Here is a 24,295-nt window from a genome sequence, read left to right as displayed (position 1 = left end):
TGTGAAAGAAAATCTTTTTTTTTTTTTTCAAACTTTCAAAGATTTATTTCATTCTTTTATGACATAATGTATCATGAAAATTTTGAAATCCTGAGGAATAAATTATAATGTCAAGAATGGTAATCAGATATGATGTTAAGATCAATGTGTTTGTTCATGATTAATATGTGAATCCTGATTTGCCACTGTGTGTGCTATGTGATGTTCTTTGCTGTTGACTTCCTAATTTCTCCAGCTGTGGAGGGACATGGGGGAATTTATTAAGATGGTCTACTAATCCAACTTAACCGCATTAACTAATAAGTGACTGGATATTAGCTTCTCCTCTGTATGTTATCTAACACTGAGGTTCAGTTGCTACTGACTCGCAGAATTTGGAGAAGATGAATATATGATTTTTTTCAAATAATTTAAATTGTCCTCTAAACATGTGGTTTTGACCTGTCTACTTTGGTTGACTATGTGTATTGTTTACATAAATACATCATAACATTAGTATTTCTATTGTTCCAGTGTTTGATTATTGGTGCGGGGCCATGCGGCTTGCGCACAGCAATAGAACTGGCTTTCCTGGGGGCCAAAGTGGTGCTGATTGAGAAGAGAGATGCCTTCTCCAGGAACAATGTCCTGCATCTTTGGCCCTTCACCATCCAGGACCTCAGGGGTCTCGGGGCAAAAAAGTTCTATGGGAAATTCTGTGCTGGTGCAATTGATCATATCAGTGAGTAAACACATAAAATGTTAAGTCTTCTTTTAGACTTTATTGTTTTAATGTGGTTTCCTTTGTACGTTCAAATGTGTATTTAGGGGTTTGTAGGTAAATATATATTTTTACTGTGTATTGCAGGTATTCGTCAGCTTCAGCTCATGCTGCTCAAGATGGCTCTTCTGCTCGGCATTGAGATACATGTTAATGTAGAGTTCAAGAGTCTTATTGAGCCTCCTGAGCATCAGGAGATCGAGAGTAAGTGAGACATAGTAATAATGGAGAGCAAACTTTCTGTCACAAGCTTTATGTCTGGCTCTGCATTTCTGTCTGATTACACACACACTGATTTTTTTCAGAGATAGGCTGGAGAGCAGAGGTCCACCCTAAGACACACCCTGTCAGTGAGCTGGAGTTTGATGTCATCATTGGAGCAGATGGAAGGAGGAACACGTTACCAGGCACGTTTGCATTTACAGACTGAGTGAAAGTTCTTCCTTGACTACAAATAAAAAAACAAACTGTATTTTGGGTGTCCTTTGCACATGTACTTCAAGGCTGAAGTGATTATGATCTCACAAGGATACAGCTGTGTTCAACAAATTAACAGCTCTCTCTTTGTGTGAGTGTTTTGTTTTTGACAAATGAAGAGAGCAGGATAGAAATGTCCTTCTTTAGCATTGCACCTCTCTTGGCTGTGAACCTACATTTTTTCAGTACTTTACTAATTATCTTAAGTCCTAATACACTCCAGTGATTAACTTGAGACAATTTTAGTGCTTGCTCAATAAAACACAGTCCTGCCAGAATCGTGTTAACATGATGACACTGCGTATTACTGTGTGAACTAATATAAAAAAAGATCACATCCATCTGATAGTTTACTTTTCTTTGTTTAAACATACAATATTTATGGTTGAGATTCTGTTGATCCTGATTATTCATCGTGCGTAAACCCTACTCTTCGCTCTCTGTTCTCCCTCTCCAAAAGGGTTTCGGCGCAAGGAGTTCCGGGGCAAGCTTGCAATTGCCATCACAGCTAACTTCATCAACAGAAATACGACGGCGGAGGCAAAGGTTGAGGAAATTAGTGGCGTGGCCTTCATTTTTAACCAGAAGTTTTTTCAAGACCTCAGAGAAGCCACAGGTGTGTAACGTCCCGTTAGAAAGAACATGTTACCATGGCATTTACTGTCTGATTGTAAATGTTCCATGCTGTTTCAGGGTGTATTGAATTCCCAAAAAGGAAATGGGTCATCTCCTCTGTTTTCTTTACATCCCTGCATCCAACCAACCCAATTAAACACTTTTACACCATGTTTAATGCCATGTTCTTCTATTTTATTGCTGACATGGCAATGTTCTGGGCGATGTCTCTGGGTTTGTGCTTTGAATTGTGTAATTGCCCCTCTTGTCCTCCAAATAGGCCATGGCAGTCGACTGTGAACAATAAGACAAAAAGGGTGTTTTTGTTTAACAATATGTCTCTCCATCGGCATTTCTAGGTATTGACCTGGAAAACATTGTCTATTACAAGGATGACACGCACTACTTTGTGATGACTGCCAAAAAACAGAGCCTGCTGGAAAAGGGAGTCATTCTGCATGTGAGTGATTAAAGACTCGCTAGGAGCACAGTGTGGTATATTAAGTGTTTACGTGCATGATACTTTTTGTATTTAAAAAATATTAAATGTAGTAAAGTGTCCAGTTATTTTTGACAATAAAGTAACCCTCAGTGCTGTTTCTAATGAACAGACAGAGAATAAAGACTTAGTAAAAGGGGATTTCATTGTACGAGGCAGTTAGGCAGGACAATCCTGGGACCCATTTGGCTCTTGCACGTCTGTGCTCTTCCTGTTGCCCATCATCAGCTTCTCTAAACTTGGCAGGGATAACCAGGAAGGTTGAAGAATGAAGAATGTGACTTTCACCGCCCTCTGTGAAAATGTCACCTTTAGAGCATGAAGGGATTTGCTGATATGTGTAGATATACTTTTAGACAGGCTAGATCATTCTACAGTATTGTGCTGTCTCCTTAAAGCACAGTTGAGTTTGGCAGAACATCAAATATAATTGTATAGATATTCAAACTTTATTTTACTTTACTTTATTTCCTGTTAAGTCTTTCTGCCTGACATGAAGCCCTGTGCTTTTTATTTAAAAAACTTCCTCTTGTTAACTGCCAATTATAGTAATAATTAAATTTTAGCTTATTTTTCTCTTGTCTAAGCTGCTTGTGGTGCAGCTTGTATGCTTTTGTGAATTTGTGCTTCCTTTTATGGATGCTACGCAAATCTTTGAAAGAGTAAGTGATACCAGACAAATGTAAAGTACTGACAAATGTGTCCCACATGTAAAATATTATTTTCAAAAGCTGACAGTTTTATCCATCGTAAGCACATCTTACTAGTACCAGACCGAGAACGCCCTTTGCCTATGGAATTGCTTTTATTCTTTGTGACCTTGACTTAACGAGACCCTGGAGACTTCCCTCAGATGTTTTGGTTAAGTCACAGTCAGAATGTTCTACAGGATTAAAATCAATTGGAGGACACGGACAGGATTTAATTGGCATGTTCAAGAAACCAGTTTAACGTAATTAAAGTACATTATTGACCTGCAATTGGAAAATGAGTAGATTCTGTCATAAATGGGTCATCTTGTACAGCCAAGACTGGACAAAAACAAGAATTCAAGCTTTGTTTACAGTTCTAATTTGACTAGAGTTGTAGCTGCTGTGCTCCTCTCCTGCTGGAGTTCATCTGGTGGTAGGTTAATGTGTTTTGCGTTCAGTGATGCTCATCTGTTTTCCTGGGTTGAAACCAGATTTATTGTTAATGTAACCATCCCATCAGCCCAACCCAGTCTGACTATTCTACTCTGATTTCTAGAATCAATGAGGTCCTTTTTCCCCATGCGTCTACTACTTAATGGATCTTGCCCCTTTTGTGGGCTATTATTATATTTTTAAGCAGAGAAACATGTTAGGAGACAGTTGTTCTTAAACTGATTAGCTGCAAAAACAACCCTTTTGCACATATTACCATATTTTCATTTCATTCTTTGTTCTGTCTTCTTTGTCTTGACTTATCTTGATCAATTATGTCGTTTGTCATTTTTCACTTCTGCAGGATTATGCAGACACTGAGCTACTGCTCTCGAGAGCTAACGTGGACCAAGCTGCTTTACTGTCTTATGCCAGTAAAGCTGCAGATTTCTCCACAAACCACCAGCTGCCCACACTGGACTTTGCCATCAACCACTATGGACAGCCAGATGTAGCCATGTTTGATTTCACCTGCATGTACGCCTCAGAGAACGCTGCCATTGTGCGGCAGCGCAATGGCCACAAGCTTCTGGTGGCACTGGTTGGAGACAGTTTGCTGGAGGTGGGTGACTCCACAGAGGTTTGATCGCCTCCTGGCCAACCCTCGTTTATTTTTCCACATCCTTGCCTCGTCTTCGACCATACTTGGTCATTGAATGCAGTGTTTACTGTCGTCTCTCCAGCCCTTCTGGCCAATGGGCACCGGTATCGCCCGAGGTTTCTTGGCAGCCATGGACTCGGGCTGGATGGTGAAGAGCTGGGCTCAAGGAAAAACCCCTTTGGAGGTGCTGGCAGAGAGGTGAGGCTGTGGAAACACTGATACTCGCTCACCAAACTGCTAGTACTCATTCAACCACATGCACACGTGTTCGCTCTTCTCAAACACACCCTTTAATCTCTAAGTGCTTTACTAGGAAATATGCCTGGATGTAATTTCCAGCATTAGTCCCACCTCTCCTATTACTAATGGGATAAGTGTCTCTCATAATCTGGATGGAATGTGACACCTCTGTTGTGAAGTGACTCCATTGGCCCTCAGTTAACGTTAATTTCTTTATGCAAAGACATGTGCTGTTTTGCTGTAACACCTAATGGAGGAGAATTATCTAACAAGATTTGAATTTGTTTTTGTCTCTGTGCTCCAGGGAGAGTATATATCGACTCCTGCCCCAGACCACACCAGAAAACGTCAGTAAGAACTTCAATCAGTACAGTGTGGATCCTACCACACGTTATCCCAACATCAGCCTTAACTTCCTGAAGCCTAGCCAGGTGAGCGTTCAAGTTGGTGATGAAGGTGCCACATGTCTGTCATACTTCTCTGTGGTAAAAATCAAAGTTTACTCTTGAACAAATGTTCACATTAGCATTCCTGGGTGGTTTGTCATGCAGAGGTATTTTCAAAAGTGCCTGATAGTTTTGGTTGTGTAATACATTATATCTGTGTTTACAGGTGCGGCATCTGTTTGACACAGGGGAGCAGCGGGAAATGCGCATTGAAATAGAGAATGTAATAAATACCTCAACACCCAAGTTAGCCAGGAATGGTTTGTATCTATTTTTTTCTATTCATTTTTTTAATATTGAAAAAAAACCCTCAATTATTTATTTTTTAATCACTGTAGCATTATACTGCGAATACTGTTACTAAAGTGTATCTAAACTACACTATTTTTACTCCAGACAATTGCCTGCTTGACAAGCAGTTGCAAGGTAACACAAAGTCGAAAGAATGCATGATGTTGCTCTCCAGGGATACCCAGTAGTTTTAACTGTGTTAACATTTACCCTTTAAATGAATTCATGAATGAGTGGATCAGAACTGGAACTGCTATGTTGGAACTGTGTGGATATTCTGCAGCCTTTCAAAATTCCTATCTGCATACTAATTTCATCATCAATACTCTGTCTGGTTTGTACTCAACACTTAACGTGACTCTCTGCCATGTTAAAGGTTTCCCGTGTGTTGTGCATCCTCTCCTAACCTCTTATTAAACCTTCCCCCCTGCCCCTTCACATCAGAAAGGTTTTATATCTCATGGTTCTTTGTGCTTTTTTTTTCCTCTGGCTGGTTGCAACTTGTACTGACTTGAATAATGAGTCCAAGAATGACAAAACGTTTTTATCTTGTGCCTGGCCTTATCCAACCAAGGCTATGACATTGCCTTGCAAGATTTTATGCTAGTTCACTGCGTTTAATTAACATGATTTATCTCTCATACCAGAATCTGTTGCTCGGTCAAGCAAGCTACTCAACTGGTGTCAGAGACAGACCGAGGGATATAGGAACGTTAATGTGACAGACCTTACCATGTCTTGGAAAAGCGGTCTGGCTCTGTGTGCCCTAATTCATCGATACAGACCTGATCTCATGTAAGTACCTGCAAGAAATGCACGGGAAGTTAAATGCTGCATACCAGACGTTATATACAAATGATCTCTTTTAGGGGTAACCCATTTGTTCAAAGCATTAAAGAGTTCCTTGGAAGAATGCCCTGTAGCTGTGGGTGAACTGACATATTTAATATTACTGTTATTATTCTTCTTTCGTTCTTCCATAACTATATATCTTTATATAAATTATTTTTAGCCCTACAGCATTTTTTAAAATGTTTTTTTATTAAAGTTGTTTTTGTCCTTCTGGATTCCTAAGCTTGTGCAAGAACATTTAACTGTTATTAGGGAGCAGCTGCCAGTAAATTGGCCTTTAGGGTGCAATGCTTTACTGTACACACACACACACACACACATATGCACACACACACACAGACCCTTTTACTTGCACTCTAAGAAGAACACAGTCTCCATCCTTACTGCCTAATGCAGTTTGCTACAGGCTGGAGTACACATAGCAATTAGCATTATAAGCTATTAGGATCTGAGTCCTAACTGACCTTTACCATGGGGTTTAGATATGCTCTGTTGCTTTTAGTAGGCCAGTCCACGAGAGACGAAGAAAAAAAAGTTGATGTGTAGAGAGCCTTGTGTGAATCCTGTTAGCGTGCACATAAGACATGACGCTTAGGAAGATTGAGTGGTTTGATGCCTAATCTGAATTTTCAGTGATAATGCTATCAAATGCACTGTGTCCATTTGAAAGCATGACATTAACAGTAAGCTGTTTGTACCATTTACAGTAGGCTGCTGCACAGAAATGCCTCTGTGGTCTACAACTAAACCTTGGTTATACAGATTGATTTATTGCTGTTTGCAATTTGCGTAGCGTTTTAAGAGTTGCATTTTTTAGTGAAGAACAATAAACTGGCCAATGGCTTTATACTGCCCCTCTGTGCACATACTTAGAGACATTATGCTTTAAGGTTTTAAATACCCATCAACAAAAACTTTAAAACAGAGCTTCAGTCTATTATCACAAGTTTAATATTCAATTCTTTGAGGTTCCTATAATCCTCTACATGGATAAGTTATAGGTCAAGTGATCCGACAAACCCAGTGTTGCCAATATTAATGAGATTACTAGTAAGGGTGTTACAGAATAGGAAAACAGACGGGCACAGAGGTGTAAATTAAACTGCATTTTACTTAATGATATTATATTAATAGTGATATTTGGGATTACAAAAGGGCAGTTTTTGGACTTCCTGATTTAATTTTTTATTTCTGTGTGGTAACTGACAACTACTGTTGGGAATGGGAATATCATGACATTTTATTTGTTATGATAGGTTGAGATATGCTATGAAACGCAGACTTTTGTGGTATTTGATGAGTAGCTCTGATAAAAAAAAACCAAAACAATATTTGACACAACCATATAGTATTTTTTCCACCTCATGAATCGATGATTATCTGCCAATCCATCAGTCCCTAAAACACCAGAGTAAAGATATCTAGCTTAGGTCCCTTCATTAATTTTTTATATTACCCACAAAGTTGAATGAATATTGTAAAAATGTAAACATTTCTTAATCACCTTTTATTAAGTAATGCAATGACATTTTTTATTTTTATTTTTGTGTCTGTTGTTTGATATGTTTATTGCTGATGCAATGATTTTATTCATTGTTCCAGTTGTATCTCGTTTATACTCTGACACTAATATTCTCTCTCTATCTCCTCTGTCATCTTCTCATCAGTGACTTCGACTCGCTGGACGAGCGGAACTATGAGAAGAACAACCAGTTGGGTTTTGACGTGGCAGAGAAAGAGTTTGGTATCTCACCGTGCATGACTGGAAAGGAGATGTCTTCTGTGGTAGAGCCAGACAAGCTCTCCATGGTCATGTACCTCAGCCAGTTCTATGAGATGTTTAAGGACACAGTGCCACCCGGAGGTGAGAGCTGGTGACACCAGAGAAAAAATAATTTTTAGAACAATTATTCATCTTCAAGCATTAGCTGTGGAAGTTTAAATTTTAAAAATGTACCTTATTATGTTTGTATAATTGTATTTGTATAATCCTATTTTCTTTGTGTAATTTTACCTAGATAACCAAAACCTGAGCCCTGAGGAGAAGGCAGCACTCATATCCAGCACCAAGTCACCCATCTCCTTCCTCAGTAAACTTGGTCAAAGCATTGCAATATCAAGGAAGCGAAATCCAAAGGTACATGTCTCTGATTCTGTACCACATCTTAAAAGTTGGTTCTTTTCAGAAGCTGGTCTTTTTAAGAAATAAAGTTGTCAAATATTATCAACTTTATTTGACAATAAACTTTGACTTAAAAATAACCCATGGTATTTCTGTGAAAGGACAAAAAAGAGAAGGATGTGGACAGTTTGGGGAAGAGAAGAAAGACAAGTCAGTCAGAGGATGTGAGTATCACAGATTCAAACTTTGTGAAACAGTCTGACCTGTCTGAACAGCCACGATGTCTCAATTTATCTTAATAAAAAAGAAAATCCTTTCTTAACTGCAGGAGGAGGTTTCCAGGAGCATCTGTGATGACAGGACATCGGTCTCAGCTATTCTCTCTGACAGGAAAATGGACTCTGCTGCTGTTGCTAACAATAATAACAAAGTTAAGGTCATGGCCACCCAGCTACTTGCCAAGTTTGAGGAGAACGCCCCTGCCCAATCATCAGGACTCAAAAGACAGGTATGGAAAAGGTCACAAAGTTTATTTTGTCAGAATTTCCGGCTGCAGCATACAAGGTCTTTCCAAAAGTTCAAATTATATCAGCACACATAATTTGTTTTCCTCACAATTGTTACTTGAATCATTATGCTGATTTTATATGATCTTTTTTTCACAAATCTCCTGGAGGAGTGGCTGTAGGCCACTGCATTAATGAGCTAAATCCAGAATGCAAATACTGGTCAGGCTGAGTATTGTTTCCAGGACATGTACGTAGGTGGCCTCTCAATGCTGACTAGGCTGGAGAGACTGTGTTGAATTAGTTAGAAATGAATTAGTTTCCAAACCATGGTTTCAAACCACAATGCTTCTGAGGATCAACTGAGCCGTGGGAGAAAGATGTGGGCTGAGGGAACACTGGGCAGTGTTGAAGGGGAATGACTTGGGAATATTCTTGTTGTTTTGTTTTTTTTATACAAAGTAGCTAGTAAAAGTTTGGTCATCCTGTAAAAAGATGCATTATTGAAGATAGTATACTATAAAATAAAAAATAAATCTAAAATCTGTCTGGGGCCAGTCTATAGGTCATTTGGTAGCAACCCGCAGTGGGCTGCAGTGAAAAAATGTTCCTCTGTTTATATTTCATTTAAAAAAGAGTCCAGTCTTAGCTCTATACTTTTTTTATTGAAAAATAATCTCACAATGTTTCAAAACAATAGGTCATTCAGACTCCAATACTAACAGAATAAAGTCTAAAAGATGTTTTATTTTGGAAGTGGAACTTTTGGAAGTTAGTGATCCTTCAAAGATGCTGCGGTATTACCGGTCCGCAGTAAAGGCTGATTCTTGTTACAAAAAAGATTGTGGATCGTTGTTTAAAGTGAAACAGTTTGTTTCAGCAGCTGATTGAAGAAGATGTGAACTGCCGTCAAGTGCAGAATGAACAGCAAATCATTGACAGCCATTGACATAAAAATGAGTCGTGTGTGTCGCCAAAGTGTTTTTAATGGCCACTATTCACACCCAGAGTGAGGAGATGCTTACACATTTGAACCTGCATTGTTAATCATAACAACTTAATATCCAGGTGTAACGGTAACAGGAAGTTTGTCATTAGTCGGTTACAACTGAAGAAGCCTCATGAATGGGAGGTGGATTCCATTCAAGAGATTTTCTGAAGTTCTTATCATGGAACTAAATAACTGTTAACTGTAGATGCTGCCATGCATATTTCCCTTTTTCTAAAATGAAAGACATTACTGTTCAGCACAAAGGCATTAGCTGTGACCCAAACCCTTGCTTATTAGAATGGTCAGTTTTCTATATGACCCTTGCTCCTCCATGGCCTTGTAGTGAGCAACTTAGTGGTTGGTGGTGAAGGTGTGTGAGATGTCTTAATGGATGGTGTTGCTGTTATTTTTTCAAGGGTGTGTTCTGTTTTTACTATCATTGATCATTGATCAATGTTTTGTATGAATATTTACTGAGTAAATATATCTTGGCATGTGTCGCACAGGGTTCTTTAATTCAATATTATCTTGAGGCCTCTACTCAGTTCCTCTGTTTTCCAGCCGCAATGACCACTGTGTGCCACCGTGATTCACTTCCTCTTTTCTATTTCTATTTTTCTTTCCTTTTGTCTGCTGTCTCATATCATGGACTGTTCCATGATGCCTTCCATGGTTACTGTGGCCTTCTCGCTGGCCACATGGGCTGTCATTCATATCTCTAAAGGCGAACTCAGTGCTCAACCTGGACTGCATTTTGTCCACTTCAAAACCCCAACCCCCTGTCAAAGAGCCAGTTCGCCTGGCACCTGTACCTGCATGGAGAAAGGTAAAGAGTGGGAATGTTCCAGTGTTTACCCTTACCCCACTGAAAACTAACACGAAGACTGAACATCTCTGACCATACCTTCATGTGGTGTGTAATACTGACACATCTGCCTCGTGTTGCCTGGTCATGGTCTTCATGATACACAAACAGATGGTAGATTGTTGGAGTTGCTGAAGATTGATTTTTATGTTTAACAAATCTAGTTTTGTACAGTTGTGTTGATATGAAATTTGTTTATGTTCCTCCAAAGTCACAGTGTCTTTCCTCCTTGCTTCTAACTGTCCAAACTCAGAGACGTACACAACAGCAAGCGCAGCTGAGCATTCGTTTTAAAGAAATGATCAAGTGTCAGACGCTGCCTCATAAAGGGGAGCAGGTATGCTAGCCCTGTAGTACCCAGAATCCTTTTACGTCCCTTTAAAATAAGATTTCCTTATCTTAAGATGTGGAATAAATAATGTGCCGGTGCATATGCAACTGGAAGGAAGGGGTTGGTGTCTCATAGAAACCATTAATATATTTTGCATAAATTGCTGGAAAATGGCAACATTTTGTAGCCCCCAATGTAACAAGCAATTGAATTACTATTCAGAGGTCCTCGATGTATGACCAACAGTGTTCACTGTCATTTATTATTTATTTATTATTACGGCTTCCAAGCGTATGTCAGTAATTAATAGTGTAACTCTGTACTCTGTGATGTAAACTGTGATATTCTTAAAAAAAGTTCAACTTATATACTACTTGCTATGAGAACTTCTTCCTATTCCTTCCTGTTGCTTGTAATACTTTGTACAGTCCTCTCATTAGAAGCAGTAAGTTATTTTTTTCTATTGTTAGCCAGCAGTCCTGCTCAGAGTTAATGTTCCTGTTCACAAAGTAATCTGTCCCTGTGCTGCACTCACTCCTGCAGGCCCTGTAGTGTACCAGCTGTAGCTGTCTTTTCTGTTCTGTCTGTCACACTGCTGAACAGTTTTTTTCCTTGAAAAACAAAGTGGATGGAGTTAAGTGCCAAATCCCTTTCTCTCCTCCCGCAGCCTAGAAAGCTTGTCTTTTGTCTTGTCTCCAGTTTAAACATTCACATCACAGACTTTGAGCTAAAGGCTCAGACACTGCTGTTGAAGGGGACTTAGTTCTCTGGTTTGTTTTTTTTGTACTTGCAGTGTATTGGAAGTTTCTTGCTGGTGCATACATTTAAGGAAAAGCATTTATAGAGACAATGTTGAAAATGAAATGAAAATGTCCCAATACAATTATGATATTAATAACCTCAAAATTAAGGAAACACAATTTCCAATTTTTGCCCTGGTAGAAAATGTAGTGACTTAAATGCAGGTATAGCAACACATTCATTATTGAATAAATACCTACATTCTTATTTTCCTTTTCTAATCACATCTTATAAGCTCCTCTATACCGTATTTACACTTTATCTCTTTATGCTCCTTTAGTAAATTGTACAGTATGTTTTTACACAAAAACATACTGTTTTTACATACTGTTTGCCAACAGTACTTTTCTCAGCCTTTTCTTAAAATGTATACCCCTAATTTGTTCTACAGGTTTGTTAGTTTAAACGGCATATGGTTTTTGTAACCAAAGACCACTTAGCAGGCATAGACACTTTAGGATGATCAATATTTAGAGTACAGTAATGGTAACACAGGTATTGCGTGTCTGCCCCAGTTCTATAGGAGAGGCAACAATAATTACGTAGCAACAAGTCAACACTGCTTAAAGTAAATAGCAGAAACCCTAGAATTGTTATTTTTTGTATTGTAGTTGTATACGGACATTTGAATTAACATATAGAAAATAAATATTTGTGTCATAAGTACTAGATTGTCGTTTTCATTATCATCATCATCACCATCATCTTCTGTTTACATGGCTGTTCCTGTTCTTCATCTCTCAAGGCCAGAAGTGGCGCAGACCAACTGTCCAGTTCGGGCTCTCGGAGCTGCCCTAAGAAAACCATTCTGCTTCCTTCTTCTTCCTCCACTTCACTGCTCTCTCTTCACTCAGAGGTGATACATAAAACTGTAGTGTCTCTGTCTGCGTCTATACATCTCTGTCATACATCCCTGGAAATAATACCCTCTCACTCTACGTTTGCATCTTTCCAACCAGTCTTCATAATTAGGTCCACTTGACTTTGATATTAGTGCTAATGACAAAATGCTGCATTTCTCAATCGGATTTTCTAGACACTGTGTCTGGCATACTCCCCTGTGAGTGTGTAGTGAGTGCCTCATTATTAAAGAAGCTGCCAATGTTAATGCTAAAGGGCACTTGGTTTGGATGGCGTAGCTTGTAAATGAAGACTCCTGGAACTTGGGACGGTTGAACTTTATTTCAGGAAATTTAACAAGCTCGTCTGCTACGTGAAAGTCAACAGCTGCTTTCAGGGCTTTGTCTATTTAGAATTAATGCTACCCCATGTGTCTGCTCTTTTCTGTTGTCATGGACATACAGTGAAATCCAGAGGAAGAGCAGCTTTTCTTGAGTAGTAAAATATAAGAAATAGTGAAGTTAATGTATTTCTATTGTCTGTACGTAGCTGGTTGTAGTTAACTGAGATCTGCTTGAAAAACAAGAACTCTATATAAAGCTATAGTTTTAAAACAGACCTGGGCAAACCATGGTCATGGGCCAGACATGGTCTGTCGGTTAAACTTTTAACCTCACTTTGGCCTGTGAGCCAAAAAGTTTGCCGACTTCCCTCTTAAAAGTAAAGAGCATAAAGGTTCATTCTGCATTCAGTCTCAGTAGAGCTTCTTCTACAGGAGGGGGAGCCACCGCAGCCGAGACCAATCCACATACCTGGTATACAGGAGCGAACTGACTGGCTTATTTCAAATTTTAACTGCAAACCTGACAAACCACCACAGGTGAACACAATGCATGTGCATGGTTCAGTGTTTCCCTTACAAAGGTTATCACACCTGGTGGGCTGTTTTTCCAAAATTTAGATGCAGCAAATATCTTTTTTACAGTCACTGATGTTGACGTTCATGTAAATGGTTATTTATTTCTGTATATGGAACTGTGACTGAAACAAGGCTAAAGATGGACACAACCTAATTTTGGGGTTAATATGATCTGCCTGTGACCTGACTTGAGCTGTTGTAATAATGAGGTTGATTCTCTGTAGATCAATGTTACCCACACGTATAGCTTGGGAGCTTCTTTTTAAATGAAAAGACTAAAATGGTCTATCTACGTCTATCTACATTTAAAACATTCAGTATATATTTACTCATTACATTGCATTACACATTACATAATATAATTAATATACTATGTATACATTATATGTTGGGGTTCTTTGATTAAATGCATACAGCTCTATAGAACAGTACGATTTAATACCTATATGGTTTTACATTAGGTAGTGATTAGCATTAGCAAGTACAATTACATAAATATACTTTTTTTAAAAATACTTTACCAGCACTCACTGTGTGATCTACAGGTAGATTGCACTCACTTTATTGGACACCCATGCTGTAGAGTATAAAGCACCTTTTCTCTGTCTCTTCTACTTTCTCGTCACTTCTAGCAGAAAATTGGAGTTGAGTATAGGTTGAACGGTTAGACAAAACATAGGGGAAACACTGAACACAGTTTTGACTATTTAAGTTTTGTGTAATATATGATGCTATGTTCTATATATTTTTGTGTAATATATGATGCTATGTTCTGTTGCTCCAGTTTAATGGCTTCTGTCAATATTATTTTTTTGTCCATGGAGCCTAAGAAAAAGCCATCCCACTTCTTTTTAGAGCAGTGGTACTTGTCCCGAGGCCTCAGTCCTGGGTCACCTCTTTCTTCTCATGACTCTCAAAAGGTTAGGTCTTTTGTGCTGTGGACTGAGATCTAACACATCAACCATTGTTGTTCAGAGAAATAACAATTAAAATATTTCCTTTGTTCATCAGTTTCATGATAAAGATGTTGAGATGTTTGATTATTACTAACTGCAGGCGTGGCTTTCATAGTTTACCCACCTAGTCTTACATTACTACATAAATTAAAGACCGTCAGTGAGAACAATGCAAACATTGGTTAACAAACACTGTATTGTATAGGTCACAAAGACTTGCTTGTTTGAAGGAGGGATTGTGTCTGAAAACCACCAAAAAGTTAGAGGATAAAAACCTTTTTTAGACTTGTACACTGCTTTTTGTGATTGAATCCTCCGTTCTCCTGTAGGAGTCGTCAAGGCCTCTGCTCTCTGATGACCAGACGCCCTTATATGTGCTTAGTATTCAGGAGAGGGCCGACCAGCTGGCCTCCCAGTTAGAGGGCAAGTCAGTTGGACCAAAGGTGGAATATCTATTGCAGACAGCTGTCTGTCAAATATTTATACAGCTTATTAATGTGCAAGTTTTCATAGAATTGTCGTGGGTTTGATTTTTTTTTTCTTTTTAAAAGATGTTTTTAAAACAAAGTGTGTGCGTTTGACAATCAGAATCCACTTCAATTGGTTAATTTGGTTCCATTGCTGTGGCTCAGAAATAGCATCGGCAGAAAACATTCAGACTTTGAAATTGTAAAACTACTAATATGTTTGGGTTCAGAAAAGTCGTCCACAGTTTTCGGCATTGCTGATAAGCAGCTGAGTAAAGTATTACATGGATTGTGATTAACAGCACAAATGTATACTAATTTATTAGCATCAGGCTAATTAAAAGCATGTGGCTGTGTAAAAGTGTTTTCAAAATTTTGGCCTTCTTAATCATCTCATCTTTCTCTTTTGTGTGGAGCCCAAGAAAAAGCCCTCACGGTTTTTTATGGAACAATGGCACCTGGCCAGAGCCCAGACCCCCCATGAGTCTGCCCCCTCTTCCTCTGACACCCTCAGACAGGTAGTCACGTCATGCCTGAAAGGAATGTATTGCAGTGGTTCTAACAAGCTGCACTGGTCCAATCATGAACTCCAGTGTGTTACCTACTGTATGTGTGGAAATGTGCCTAACACACCGCCTGAGTTGATTCGAGACGTGTCATTAAGATTGAACAGTGAAATGTTTACTGTCAATCTTATCCTACATGACGTATCCTATTTTTATGTGGGGGCTTGCTTGAAGTCATTTATGATTCCAGTGATTAATGTTCCAAGTCAGTCCCTGGTATTAGTTTGTGATGGGAGGAGCAGTGTGGTAGCAAGATGTGTCGCCAAACAGATTAATCAACGTTGAAATGCACTGTTACCTTGGCATGCAGAGAGCCACACTCTAATGGCATGTTCTGCTGAAGGGATTTGTCCTTGGTTTGTGACTTTGAATCATCTTCATCATCTTTTTAGGCATTTTGATGAAGTATGTACTATATTTCATTGGAGTAAAGCCACACTGTGTACAAGGTGCAAACTAATGTATCGATAATTTTAATTTTCCTCCATGTCTGTGTGTGACTTGGTAGGTATTAATATCCCACATTCCTATTTGCTTCAGTTACACACAGCTTTTATGAAGAATGGATTTTAAGAGATTTTTTCAAGGAGAATATGCAACTTATCCCAAGGTTGAAGTACACTTGAAAACTTTGTTTAATCCCTCTGCCACAGACACCGGTTCTTCACGCTCTTGTTTTCTTCTAAATTATTTCCTAATTTTCTTTCTTTTTCATTTCTTGTCTAATCCTTATTCCCCTCTTGTTTTCCCTTATGTTGTTAATAGCGCTGTGTGAGGATGTACACAGGTGGAGTTAGCTCAATGAGTGAGCAGATAGCCGGTCAACTTAATTCTCAGGGAGACGCTAAACCCCTTCCTGAAAAAAGGGACCTGGTAAGTACGTTGTCCAAGCGCTGCAGAACAGCATGTGGCCAGAGAGTGTTTTTACTTTAGCTAGCAGTGGTTGAGCTGATGCTGCTCCTTTTCACCTGTAGTGTAATGAAGACTGTGCTGTTGTTTTTGTTGTTGTGAATACAGATGAGTTTTTCTGCCTTTCACTACACCACATGTATACTGTGTAACCCTTTAAATGGCTGTGAGCTGGTCATTAGATGGTAAAATACCTTATATTTTCCATCAAACTGTAACAGCTACCTGTTGAGATTTTGGTTTGATAATGTTTACTAGTCTTTGCCATTCTTGTGTTTATCTTTGTTTTTGATCTTGAGTCCGCCACAATGATTTATGTTTCCACAGGGCTCGCTCAGAAAAGAGTTTCCTGTCAACATCGGAGGCAGTGACGTTTGCTTCTTCTGTCGGAAGCGTGTGTACGTGATGGAGAGGCTGAGTGCGGAGGGGAAGTTCTTCCATCGCAGCTGCTTTAAATGTGACTACTGTGGCACCACACTTCGACTTTCCTCCTACGCCTTTGATGTAGAGGATGGTGAGAACGTTCCCCTTTTATTTCAAGCACATCACTGTGACTTTTATAGATCAAACATGGCCCAAATAAACTGAATTTATCTTTTTACTTTAAAGGAATTTATGGCTAACGTTTCATCACAATGCCCATACATTTTTAAAGTGCCATGCAACTTGTGCTAATGTCAAGTCAAACACAGCACACAGCCATCCTTCGCATCACCAGTAACTGACAGTCTAGGAATTTGATAGAGCAGGTTGTTGACAGTGGTAGAAAATGAGAATTAATAAAGTAAAACATTATTAAGAATCCAAACATTTACTGCTGTATTAAGAAGTAATTACCATAATGTTAATGAACAGTTTCCCTGATGATGCATTTATCTCATAAACTCCAGAGCTGTTAAGGGTAACTGGACTGTTTTAGTTTGTTGAAGCTGATTCACATCTTCATCAGAGAAGCTTACTCGGTTCTTCCTCTCAGATGAGAGGTTAAACATGTTTAAGAAATCAAGTCAGTATACTTTTATACGTAATATACCTCTACGTAAATGCTATGGATAAGATGATTTAGATATATCACATACTGTTTTTATGTTTTCTCAAAAAGGAAATTGTTAATTATATGATCCAGTTTACATGTGTTGACCAAACAACAAACAGGCTTTTCATTTGGTTCACTTGTTGCCCACGAATAGGTGGCCGGGGGACCTGATACAGGCCACGGGCTGCCATTACAGGACTGTATGCTGCCTTTATTGTCATTATTATATTTTCATACATTTAACAATTTAAAACTTTTTAGGAAATTATTTTCATAACATTAAACCAATGTGGACAAGGCCTAATTTTTAATACAAACCAATATAATAACCTGGCTGCAGATGCCAGGTTCTGTTTCTTTTATTCTGTCTGGGATTTAACGCAATAAGCTGCAAAAAGAATCAGTTTAAAGTAGCAAGTTTATTCAAATCTATGCAGGTCAGAAAAAGTTCTTGCAACAAAACAAGAGGTAAAAAAAGTAGTTGAGTAAAGTATCAGTTGATGTCTAGAAGGACCTGATGTGGTACAACAGTGACCCTGCAGCAGATTCAGTCCAGTCTCTATTGTTGTCAAGAACAGGCACTAGATTGTTCAGTGAGACAACACAGCTGTTGTTGTATCATGTGTCAAACCCACTGGATGGTCTCAAATAAGACAAAAAGGAAGTTTTTTGTCTAATTTGTTTATTCTCTGTCATACACCGAGAACTTCTGCATCAAAGATGATGTATTTGGATACGATTTTCTTTAAATCTTTGGTCATTTTTGCTTCATGCTACAGGGAAATTTTACTGTAAGCCCCACTACTGTTACCGACTCTCTGGCTATGCTCAGAGAAAAAGACCTGCTCCCTCCCCTGCTCCAATCACAGCTCAGGTAATTAGTTTTTGATTTGATTCCAAAGATACTTAAGAAATTCTGTGCAGCATCAATAATAAATATTTTAATGTAATTTATTTTGTGTAAACTAGTGTTTTCTGCACTTTCAGGAGAACTTGTTGCCTCAAACTCCCGCAGCAACAGTCGATGCCCCTGGAAGGTCAATGGCGGTAGAAGCAGCAGCATCTCCATCCTCGGAGCTCCAGCCCTCAGGTATCCTTCTTTTCCTGTCTGCTGTCACACCAACATAAACTTTGGCATCTGGCAGTAGAGCCAGGGGCTCCTTAATATTCCTTACACCATCTTGTTTTTATGGATGTGCCACCAGATGGCACACAATCATCTAGATTCTTCTTTCCTGTAACTTCCTCTTCTACTGTATGTCCATCAGTGACTGGCTCCACCCACTCTAGAGGGGCTCTGTTGTCCCTTCTTGCTATTTTTCTCCTTCCCAGCTAATTTGATCGTGTGGTCTGTGTGGCTGATTGGTTTGTCTCACTCACTGATAAAGTAATCTTGTTTAGCTTCTTTGCTGCAAAGATTTAGCCTTGTATTAAATAGTCATTGTTTCACTCATTCAAAGGTTAGTTAAGAATATATACTTAAATTTATGTTTTCAATATCTGTTTGATACTACACTTTATTTTGACTTTAAAATTTCATTTTTTAATTGATATTTCCCATTTTCTTTATTTTGACGATTTCATTTTTTAATTGATATTTCCCATAATATACAAAAAAAGTGGATTTGACTTACTTTAACATCATATTTTTCTTATGAGGAGAGCTATGTCTGCAAGTTAATTTTTTAGGGTTGCAACCATTGAAAAAAAAGCACTTTAATTTAATCACTTTTATTCAAACCATTCAAATTCACCAGCACACAGTCATTTTAGGCATGACGAGATTGGAAAATGGCAAGGTACCAAACCTGCATCTGCACCTATAATGTTAGAATTAGATTCTAATGACACCTGATTCCATTAATAAGATGTAGCTTGGTTATCATTGCACTGTATTTTAAAGCTCATTTATTCATCATTATATTCTTTTTTTATTCCTTTTCCTTTTGTCTCGTACTTATCTACTCCTTAACCTGGAATTCCAATAAAAGAGGTCAATGGACTGCAGGAACCAAGCATAGCTAAGCGTCTGCGAGGAACTCCAGAGCGTATTGAGCTAGAGAACTACCGTCTGTCCCTTCAGAGGGAGGAGGAACTGGAGGAGGTCCCTGAGGAGACGCTGGCGGAACACAACCTCAGCAGTGTGTTGGACAAGGCCACAGATGCTGACTTGGGTTCCAGGTACAATCACAAAACAACACCATAAGGGAAACTCATGAGTTGACAATTTGTTTCTGACATTTTTTTGCACGTGTTATAAAAATAAAATCTCCCTGATTGTTATGAAATTAATCTCTGTGCACAATCTTGGTACACAATTTAAACATCACCTAGTGAAAATGTGGTTTGAAAATTCATGCATTCTCATTAGAAATTGGGTCAAGTTTAAAAAAAAAAAAAAGTAGCTTGTAATTGTTGAAGGTATACAGCTGTGCACTTTACAGCCAGGCAACTGCACTGTCCCGACAGCTGGAACTTAGCGATTGACTACACTCTGAGACCTGTTTGATCTCAAGGGGAGCACTTTTTATATCTTTATCTTTTGGTCTGTCAGTATCTACCGACCAGAATTTATCACTTAATCTTCAGTACAGAATACACCAAGTGCATGCTGAACTTGGGAAGTGATGCAAAATCTACCATGCAATCAGAGTGATGTAAAGTTTAATACTTTACTCCTTAGCCTCTGCTTAACATTCAATGGTTTAATGACAGTCAATGACAATGACCAAAGCTTGTCTGCTCTGTTTCTTTGGGCTGTTAATTTTACTCACTGTAACACTTGTTTTGTTTTGTTTTTTCAACAGTAGTTCAGAGTCTGACATGGAAGAAGAAGACGAAAATGAGTGTGACCAGGACCATGAGCAGGATCAGGAGGAAGAAGAAGAAGAAGAGGAAGAGGAAGAAGAAGAGGAGGAGCAGGAGGAGAATGAGTTGGGGCAGCAGGCTGTAAGTCCATCAGACCTGGGTGGTGTTCCCTGGAAGGAGGCTGTGGAGCTTCATGCCAAACTGAGGGGTGACCAATGTGATGAAGAGAATGAAGCTCAGGGTGACACTGTCAGTCGAGATGGAGAGGTAGATGAAGATGATGAAGAAGACGAAGAGGAGGACAAAGAGGAGGAGGAAGATGAACCAGAGTCCAGTGAAGGTGAATAAACCTTTTAGTCTGTGTGTAGTCTGTGAAGACGTGGACTTTCTGTTTTCTTCTTTGTGTGTTTCCACTTCCAAATTTGTCTCATTACGTGTTTGGACAACATTCGTTTTTCAGACATCTTGTCTCCTCTTCTTCTGACATCTGTTTCCTTCTTCACTCCCTCCCCTTCATTACTTTTCTCGTGTCCACTATGTTTGTACATTTTATCCTTTCTGTGTGGTGGGGCTGTGTCTCCCCCTACTGGCAGAGGGAGATTACTGCCCCTGGGATAGAGAGCTCCAGTCTGGCCTCTGGCTGGAGAAGTGCCTCACAGATGAAGAGGATGTTGGTACATTTAAAGGTAGCAGCAGAAACTGACTATGGATGCACTTCAGTAATTTTGAGTTTGATGTTTAATCCCGGCTGGTTTGGTTTTCATTTTTAAGGGTTTCTTCAAAATGTGCTTTTTATTTTCCTTTTCCTTCTTTTTTTCTTTCCTTTTCTTTGCTCGCGTTTTGTGGTGTGAGTTGCATTGCTTTTCAAAGGAAATTGTTTTCCTTTCACTTTGAGCAGCCATCAGAAAAAAACTAATTTTGTACGTGGCTTAAAATATTAAAATAGATCTGATGCAGGAAAGTTTGTCTCTTTCTGCAGATACGGTTTGATATTAACGAGCAAGGTTTCTTATTAACAATTTATTTCCTTAACCATCTGTCTTTAAAGCTCACAAGGCTGGTTTAATTTTGCAGTCCACTGCATGCAGCCTCATTTGTGGCTACATATGATATTTTGATTATCAGTGTACTTCAGTACTTAGTTTTTCTGTCTCTTTCTCATATTTGTCTTTCTCTTCCTCTTTTTTCCCTCTTTCCACTGTATTCATGTCTTCTCTCATTGTCTGCGTCCCCTTTAATGCTTCACACAAATTCATGTCACCCAAAAAAAATCACACGGCAAACACCAACACCCACATCTAGCAAGGAACCTACAGATCCAACAGATCCTGCAGCCCGTGGACCCCATGGCCGTTCCTGTTGTGGAGAGAAAAAAGTCTGAGGGAGAGAAGGAAGGCCAGTCAGCCTTGGCTGCCAACCTCTCCCAACCCTCAGAGCTCACACAGCCCTCCTCCACAGGTAACCCACCCTGAGGAGCTGAGCACCAGTGGATACTGTGGGTCTCCCAATTTAATAAATCAGGGTCTTCCAGTATGTTATCAGTGTGTGGATGCTGCTGTTCTGTTTTAACACGTGGAGCTCCCATCAACATCTAACCACCTAGTTGTATATAATCATCTCTCACGTTATACTTTTTTTTTAGATTTCTTTTATTGTCTGGTAATGTCTAATTTTGTTCCACTTTAATTTGACATTTAGAGTTGCTGTTTTTCTGCTTCATTTTGATTTTGTTCTGCTTTTGTGATTGTTTTCTTTGTGTTGTGCTGTGTTTTTTTTTTTTTTTAATTTATTCCCATGTGTCTAATTTCTTAACTGTTATTTCCATCTATACCTCCTCGTTTCGTTTCTTTGGGGTTTGAATATAGCACCTATCCACATGTCCCCCCGACACGAGGCAGTGAGAGTCTGGTTGGAGTCCATGTCTGGAGGTAGCTCAGAGTTCAAATGGATCATTGTATCAATTTTAGGCTCACACACTGTCTGTCTCACAGCTGGGCGCTACCAGGAGCATGCAGCAATATGTACAGGGACCAGTAAACTCACCAGCATGCATGCTGTAAAGTTGTCACTCTGGAGGTTTTCAGTCAGATCAGTGTCTGTTCTCATAACCCACTCTCCTCTCTCCTGTCCTGCACACCTTTTAAGAGTTTCATTTTCTCTTCACTTATGTTCTACAATATACAGTAGAAAGTGTTTAGACCATAGACCAGTGATCCATTAATGCTTGTCAACACTTGATACCACAGTGTTTACTGCCATAATGGGTAAAATGGGATATGTTCCATTGCTGTTACTGTTATAAATTCAGACTAACCTGCTAATGGCTCTTCAATGGCTCGGTGTTCAGAAGTATTCGGTCGCCCGTGTGTTTCTCACTGCATAAAAGCCTGAATGAATAGAATGAAAGCTTACGTGCACTATATTTGGATTCACTGGAGGCATTTATGTTCTTTATTGAACGCATACTCAACCCCTCAAGCTCAGACTTAACGAAACCAGATACTCTTCCAGTATTTCCAGTATCAAACACAGGGCCTTTGATGCAATGATCACAATAATCTCACTCTTGCATAAATTAACTGGGTGGATTATTATTTTTCCTCATTTTGTTTTTTTTTTCCTCATCAAATTTATTTTAACTTCTGCATTTTACATAACCAGCATTATTACTACTTTGGTTGCACTTTTTGCATTTTTTTTACAGATAAAATGCATGCACATGCCTCTTTGCATGTATTGCTTCTCATTACGCTCTGTGCTCTTTCTGCACCTTTATGGTTTATTTTTAATTGTCATTACGTTCTCTATAAAAAAGCTTTCACAGATAGAAATGCTTACTTCAGTCTTACGTTTCTGTGCCCAGCCCTCAAAATCCCATTAGTTTTTTTTATGTGTTCCTGTTTCATCTTATTTCTTTCAATTTCTTTGTTGTGTCAGAGCCCGGCGATGAAGACCCGGAGGCAGAGGCAGACACCGCTGACATGGAGTTTAGCACAGAGATTGATCAAGGTAAACTCTTAAACTCTAATACAAAGAACACTGTGACAATGGGCCCGGCCTTTTGATGTCACCAGTAACACTCTTGCTTGAAATTGCATTACAGTGACAAATGTGCAGGAACATTTTGAAGCTTTTAGGCTATAAACAGCTTTTTATAATGTTCATTTTAGATGACATCCCTTCAGATGCGGAAGCCGAGGCTCGTTTGCACCAATCAGAAAATACTGAAGCCCTTCCTGAAGAAGACAAGCAATTAGAAAGTGGTGGAATGGTTTCAAGTATTGGTACATGTCAACTTTTTTTATACACAATTATTTCCTCTTTCCTCATGATCCATAGTGGAATACAGAGGTGCGACCAGAAGGTGTAGAGTATGAAAAGTCAAAGGTCAAAAACGTTTTTATGTAGATCTAAATGTAGTAAGTAAATTAAGATGATTGATTAATTTTAAATTAAATTAAGATTTTACAATTTTAACCACCTTGAATATAGCCACTTAAAATGATTCAAACCTTTTTTTAAAATAACATTTGACAAGGTAATGAAAAAGTCATGTCTTGTGACCTGTTGCAAAAAACATCCCCATGAATCATACAAAAGAGAATCCTAAATCTCCTCTTTCAAAAATGTCTCAAATTGAAGGCTATGTAGAGAAATAGTTTTACTTTTTTTACTAACAAAACTTTTTTTTAACTATATTCAATTATATGTTGACCATTAGAATATAACCTTAAAAATGCAAAAATCTCTTTATATAAAAGTTTAAATCTTAACTGCTGGAATTTGAGTGGTTTTGGCTTGATAAATATAAATATAATAAAATACTAAAATAAAATATAACGTCCATTATCTATTCCGTAAAAAGTTTCTTTTCAGCTTCTCCCTCATATGGCTAAAATAATGCACCATTATAACTTTGAGACCTGTGATGTTTTTTGTTAGCAAGCAGTTTTTCCTCCAAGATGATAAAGAAACTCACACAACAGTTATGAAAAAAAAGATCTGTTGGCTCTCTTTCTTTAAATCAGGTGCCAGCCAGGAGTTCATAGTTCAATACCTGTGTCTACAAAGAATGAATATAGACAGGTGTATTTTTTTTTCCACACAGACCAATCGAGCATTAGTCCAATTCAGAAAGAAGATCTCATCATTTCTCCTTTGAAATCACCACAAAAGCCAGAGACTCAGGTGAGAAATCCTTTCCTGCAGTACC

At 38.7% G+C, this 24,295-nt stretch overlaps 1 protein-coding gene across 9 annotated transcripts in view; it reads left to right on the top strand.

Moving 5' to 3' along the window:
• The window catches only part of mical3a (microtubule associated monooxygenase, calponin and LIM domain containing 3a), a 79,585-nt gene that overhangs the window by 36,867 nt on the left and 18,423 nt on the right, over positions 1 to 24,295 (top strand). For 4 of the 9 annotated variants that reach the window (XM_025055970.1, XM_025055969.1, XM_025055971.1 and 1 more), the window contains exons 3-36: positions 514 to 721; positions 848 to 964; positions 1,066 to 1,167; positions 1,698 to 1,853; positions 2,212 to 2,312; positions 3,840 to 4,097; positions 4,219 to 4,334; positions 4,681 to 4,807; positions 4,989 to 5,082; positions 5,219 to 5,248; positions 5,761 to 5,908; positions 7,633 to 7,829; positions 7,984 to 8,102; positions 8,249 to 8,311; positions 8,416 to 8,595; positions 10,309 to 10,410; positions 10,703 to 10,786; positions 12,327 to 12,437; positions 13,197 to 13,301; positions 14,165 to 14,260; positions 14,626 to 14,739; positions 15,180 to 15,281; positions 16,095 to 16,202; positions 16,566 to 16,752; positions 18,054 to 18,148; positions 18,262 to 18,364; positions 19,266 to 19,455; positions 20,082 to 20,422; positions 20,676 to 20,768; positions 21,385 to 21,540; positions 21,948 to 22,010; positions 23,020 to 23,091; positions 23,253 to 23,366; positions 24,191 to 24,270. In XM_025055970.1, the coding sequence (XP_024911738.1) occupies positions 514 to 721; positions 848 to 964; positions 1,066 to 1,167; positions 1,698 to 1,853; positions 2,212 to 2,312; positions 3,840 to 4,097; positions 4,219 to 4,334; positions 4,681 to 4,807; positions 4,989 to 5,082; positions 5,219 to 5,248; positions 5,761 to 5,908; positions 7,633 to 7,829; positions 7,984 to 8,102; positions 8,249 to 8,311; positions 8,416 to 8,595; positions 10,309 to 10,410; positions 10,703 to 10,786; positions 12,327 to 12,437; positions 13,197 to 13,301; positions 14,165 to 14,260; positions 14,626 to 14,739; positions 15,180 to 15,281; positions 16,095 to 16,202; positions 16,566 to 16,752; positions 18,054 to 18,148; positions 18,262 to 18,364; positions 19,266 to 19,455; positions 20,082 to 20,422; positions 20,676 to 20,768; positions 21,385 to 21,540; positions 21,948 to 22,010; positions 23,020 to 23,091; positions 23,253 to 23,366; positions 24,191 to 24,270 (4,332 nt within the window). The remainder of the gene's footprint in view (positions 1 to 513; positions 722 to 847; positions 965 to 1,065; positions 1,168 to 1,697; positions 1,854 to 2,211; positions 2,313 to 3,839; positions 4,098 to 4,218; positions 4,335 to 4,680; positions 4,808 to 4,988; positions 5,083 to 5,218; positions 5,249 to 5,760; positions 5,909 to 7,632; positions 7,830 to 7,983; positions 8,103 to 8,248; positions 8,312 to 8,415; positions 8,596 to 10,308; positions 10,411 to 10,702; positions 10,787 to 12,326; positions 12,438 to 13,196; positions 13,302 to 14,164; positions 14,261 to 14,625; positions 14,740 to 15,179; positions 15,282 to 16,094; positions 16,203 to 16,565; positions 16,753 to 18,053; positions 18,149 to 18,261; positions 18,365 to 19,265; positions 19,456 to 20,081; positions 20,423 to 20,675; positions 20,769 to 21,384; positions 21,541 to 21,947; positions 22,011 to 23,019; positions 23,092 to 23,252; positions 23,367 to 24,190; positions 24,271 to 24,295) is intronic. The other 5 variants (XM_025055977.1, XM_025055974.1, XM_025055975.1 and 2 more) reach the window with 5 other exon arrangements.

The sequence above is a fragment of the Cynoglossus semilaevis genome, chromosome 6 (genome assembly GCF_000523025.1).
Source record: "Cynoglossus semilaevis isolate Cse_v1.0 chromosome 6, Cse_v1.0, whole genome shotgun sequence".
In the NCBI taxonomy this organism is placed as follows: Eukaryota; Metazoa; Chordata; class Actinopteri; order Pleuronectiformes; family Cynoglossidae; genus Cynoglossus; species Cynoglossus semilaevis.
This window is presented reverse-complemented; position numbering and strand designations above follow the sequence as displayed.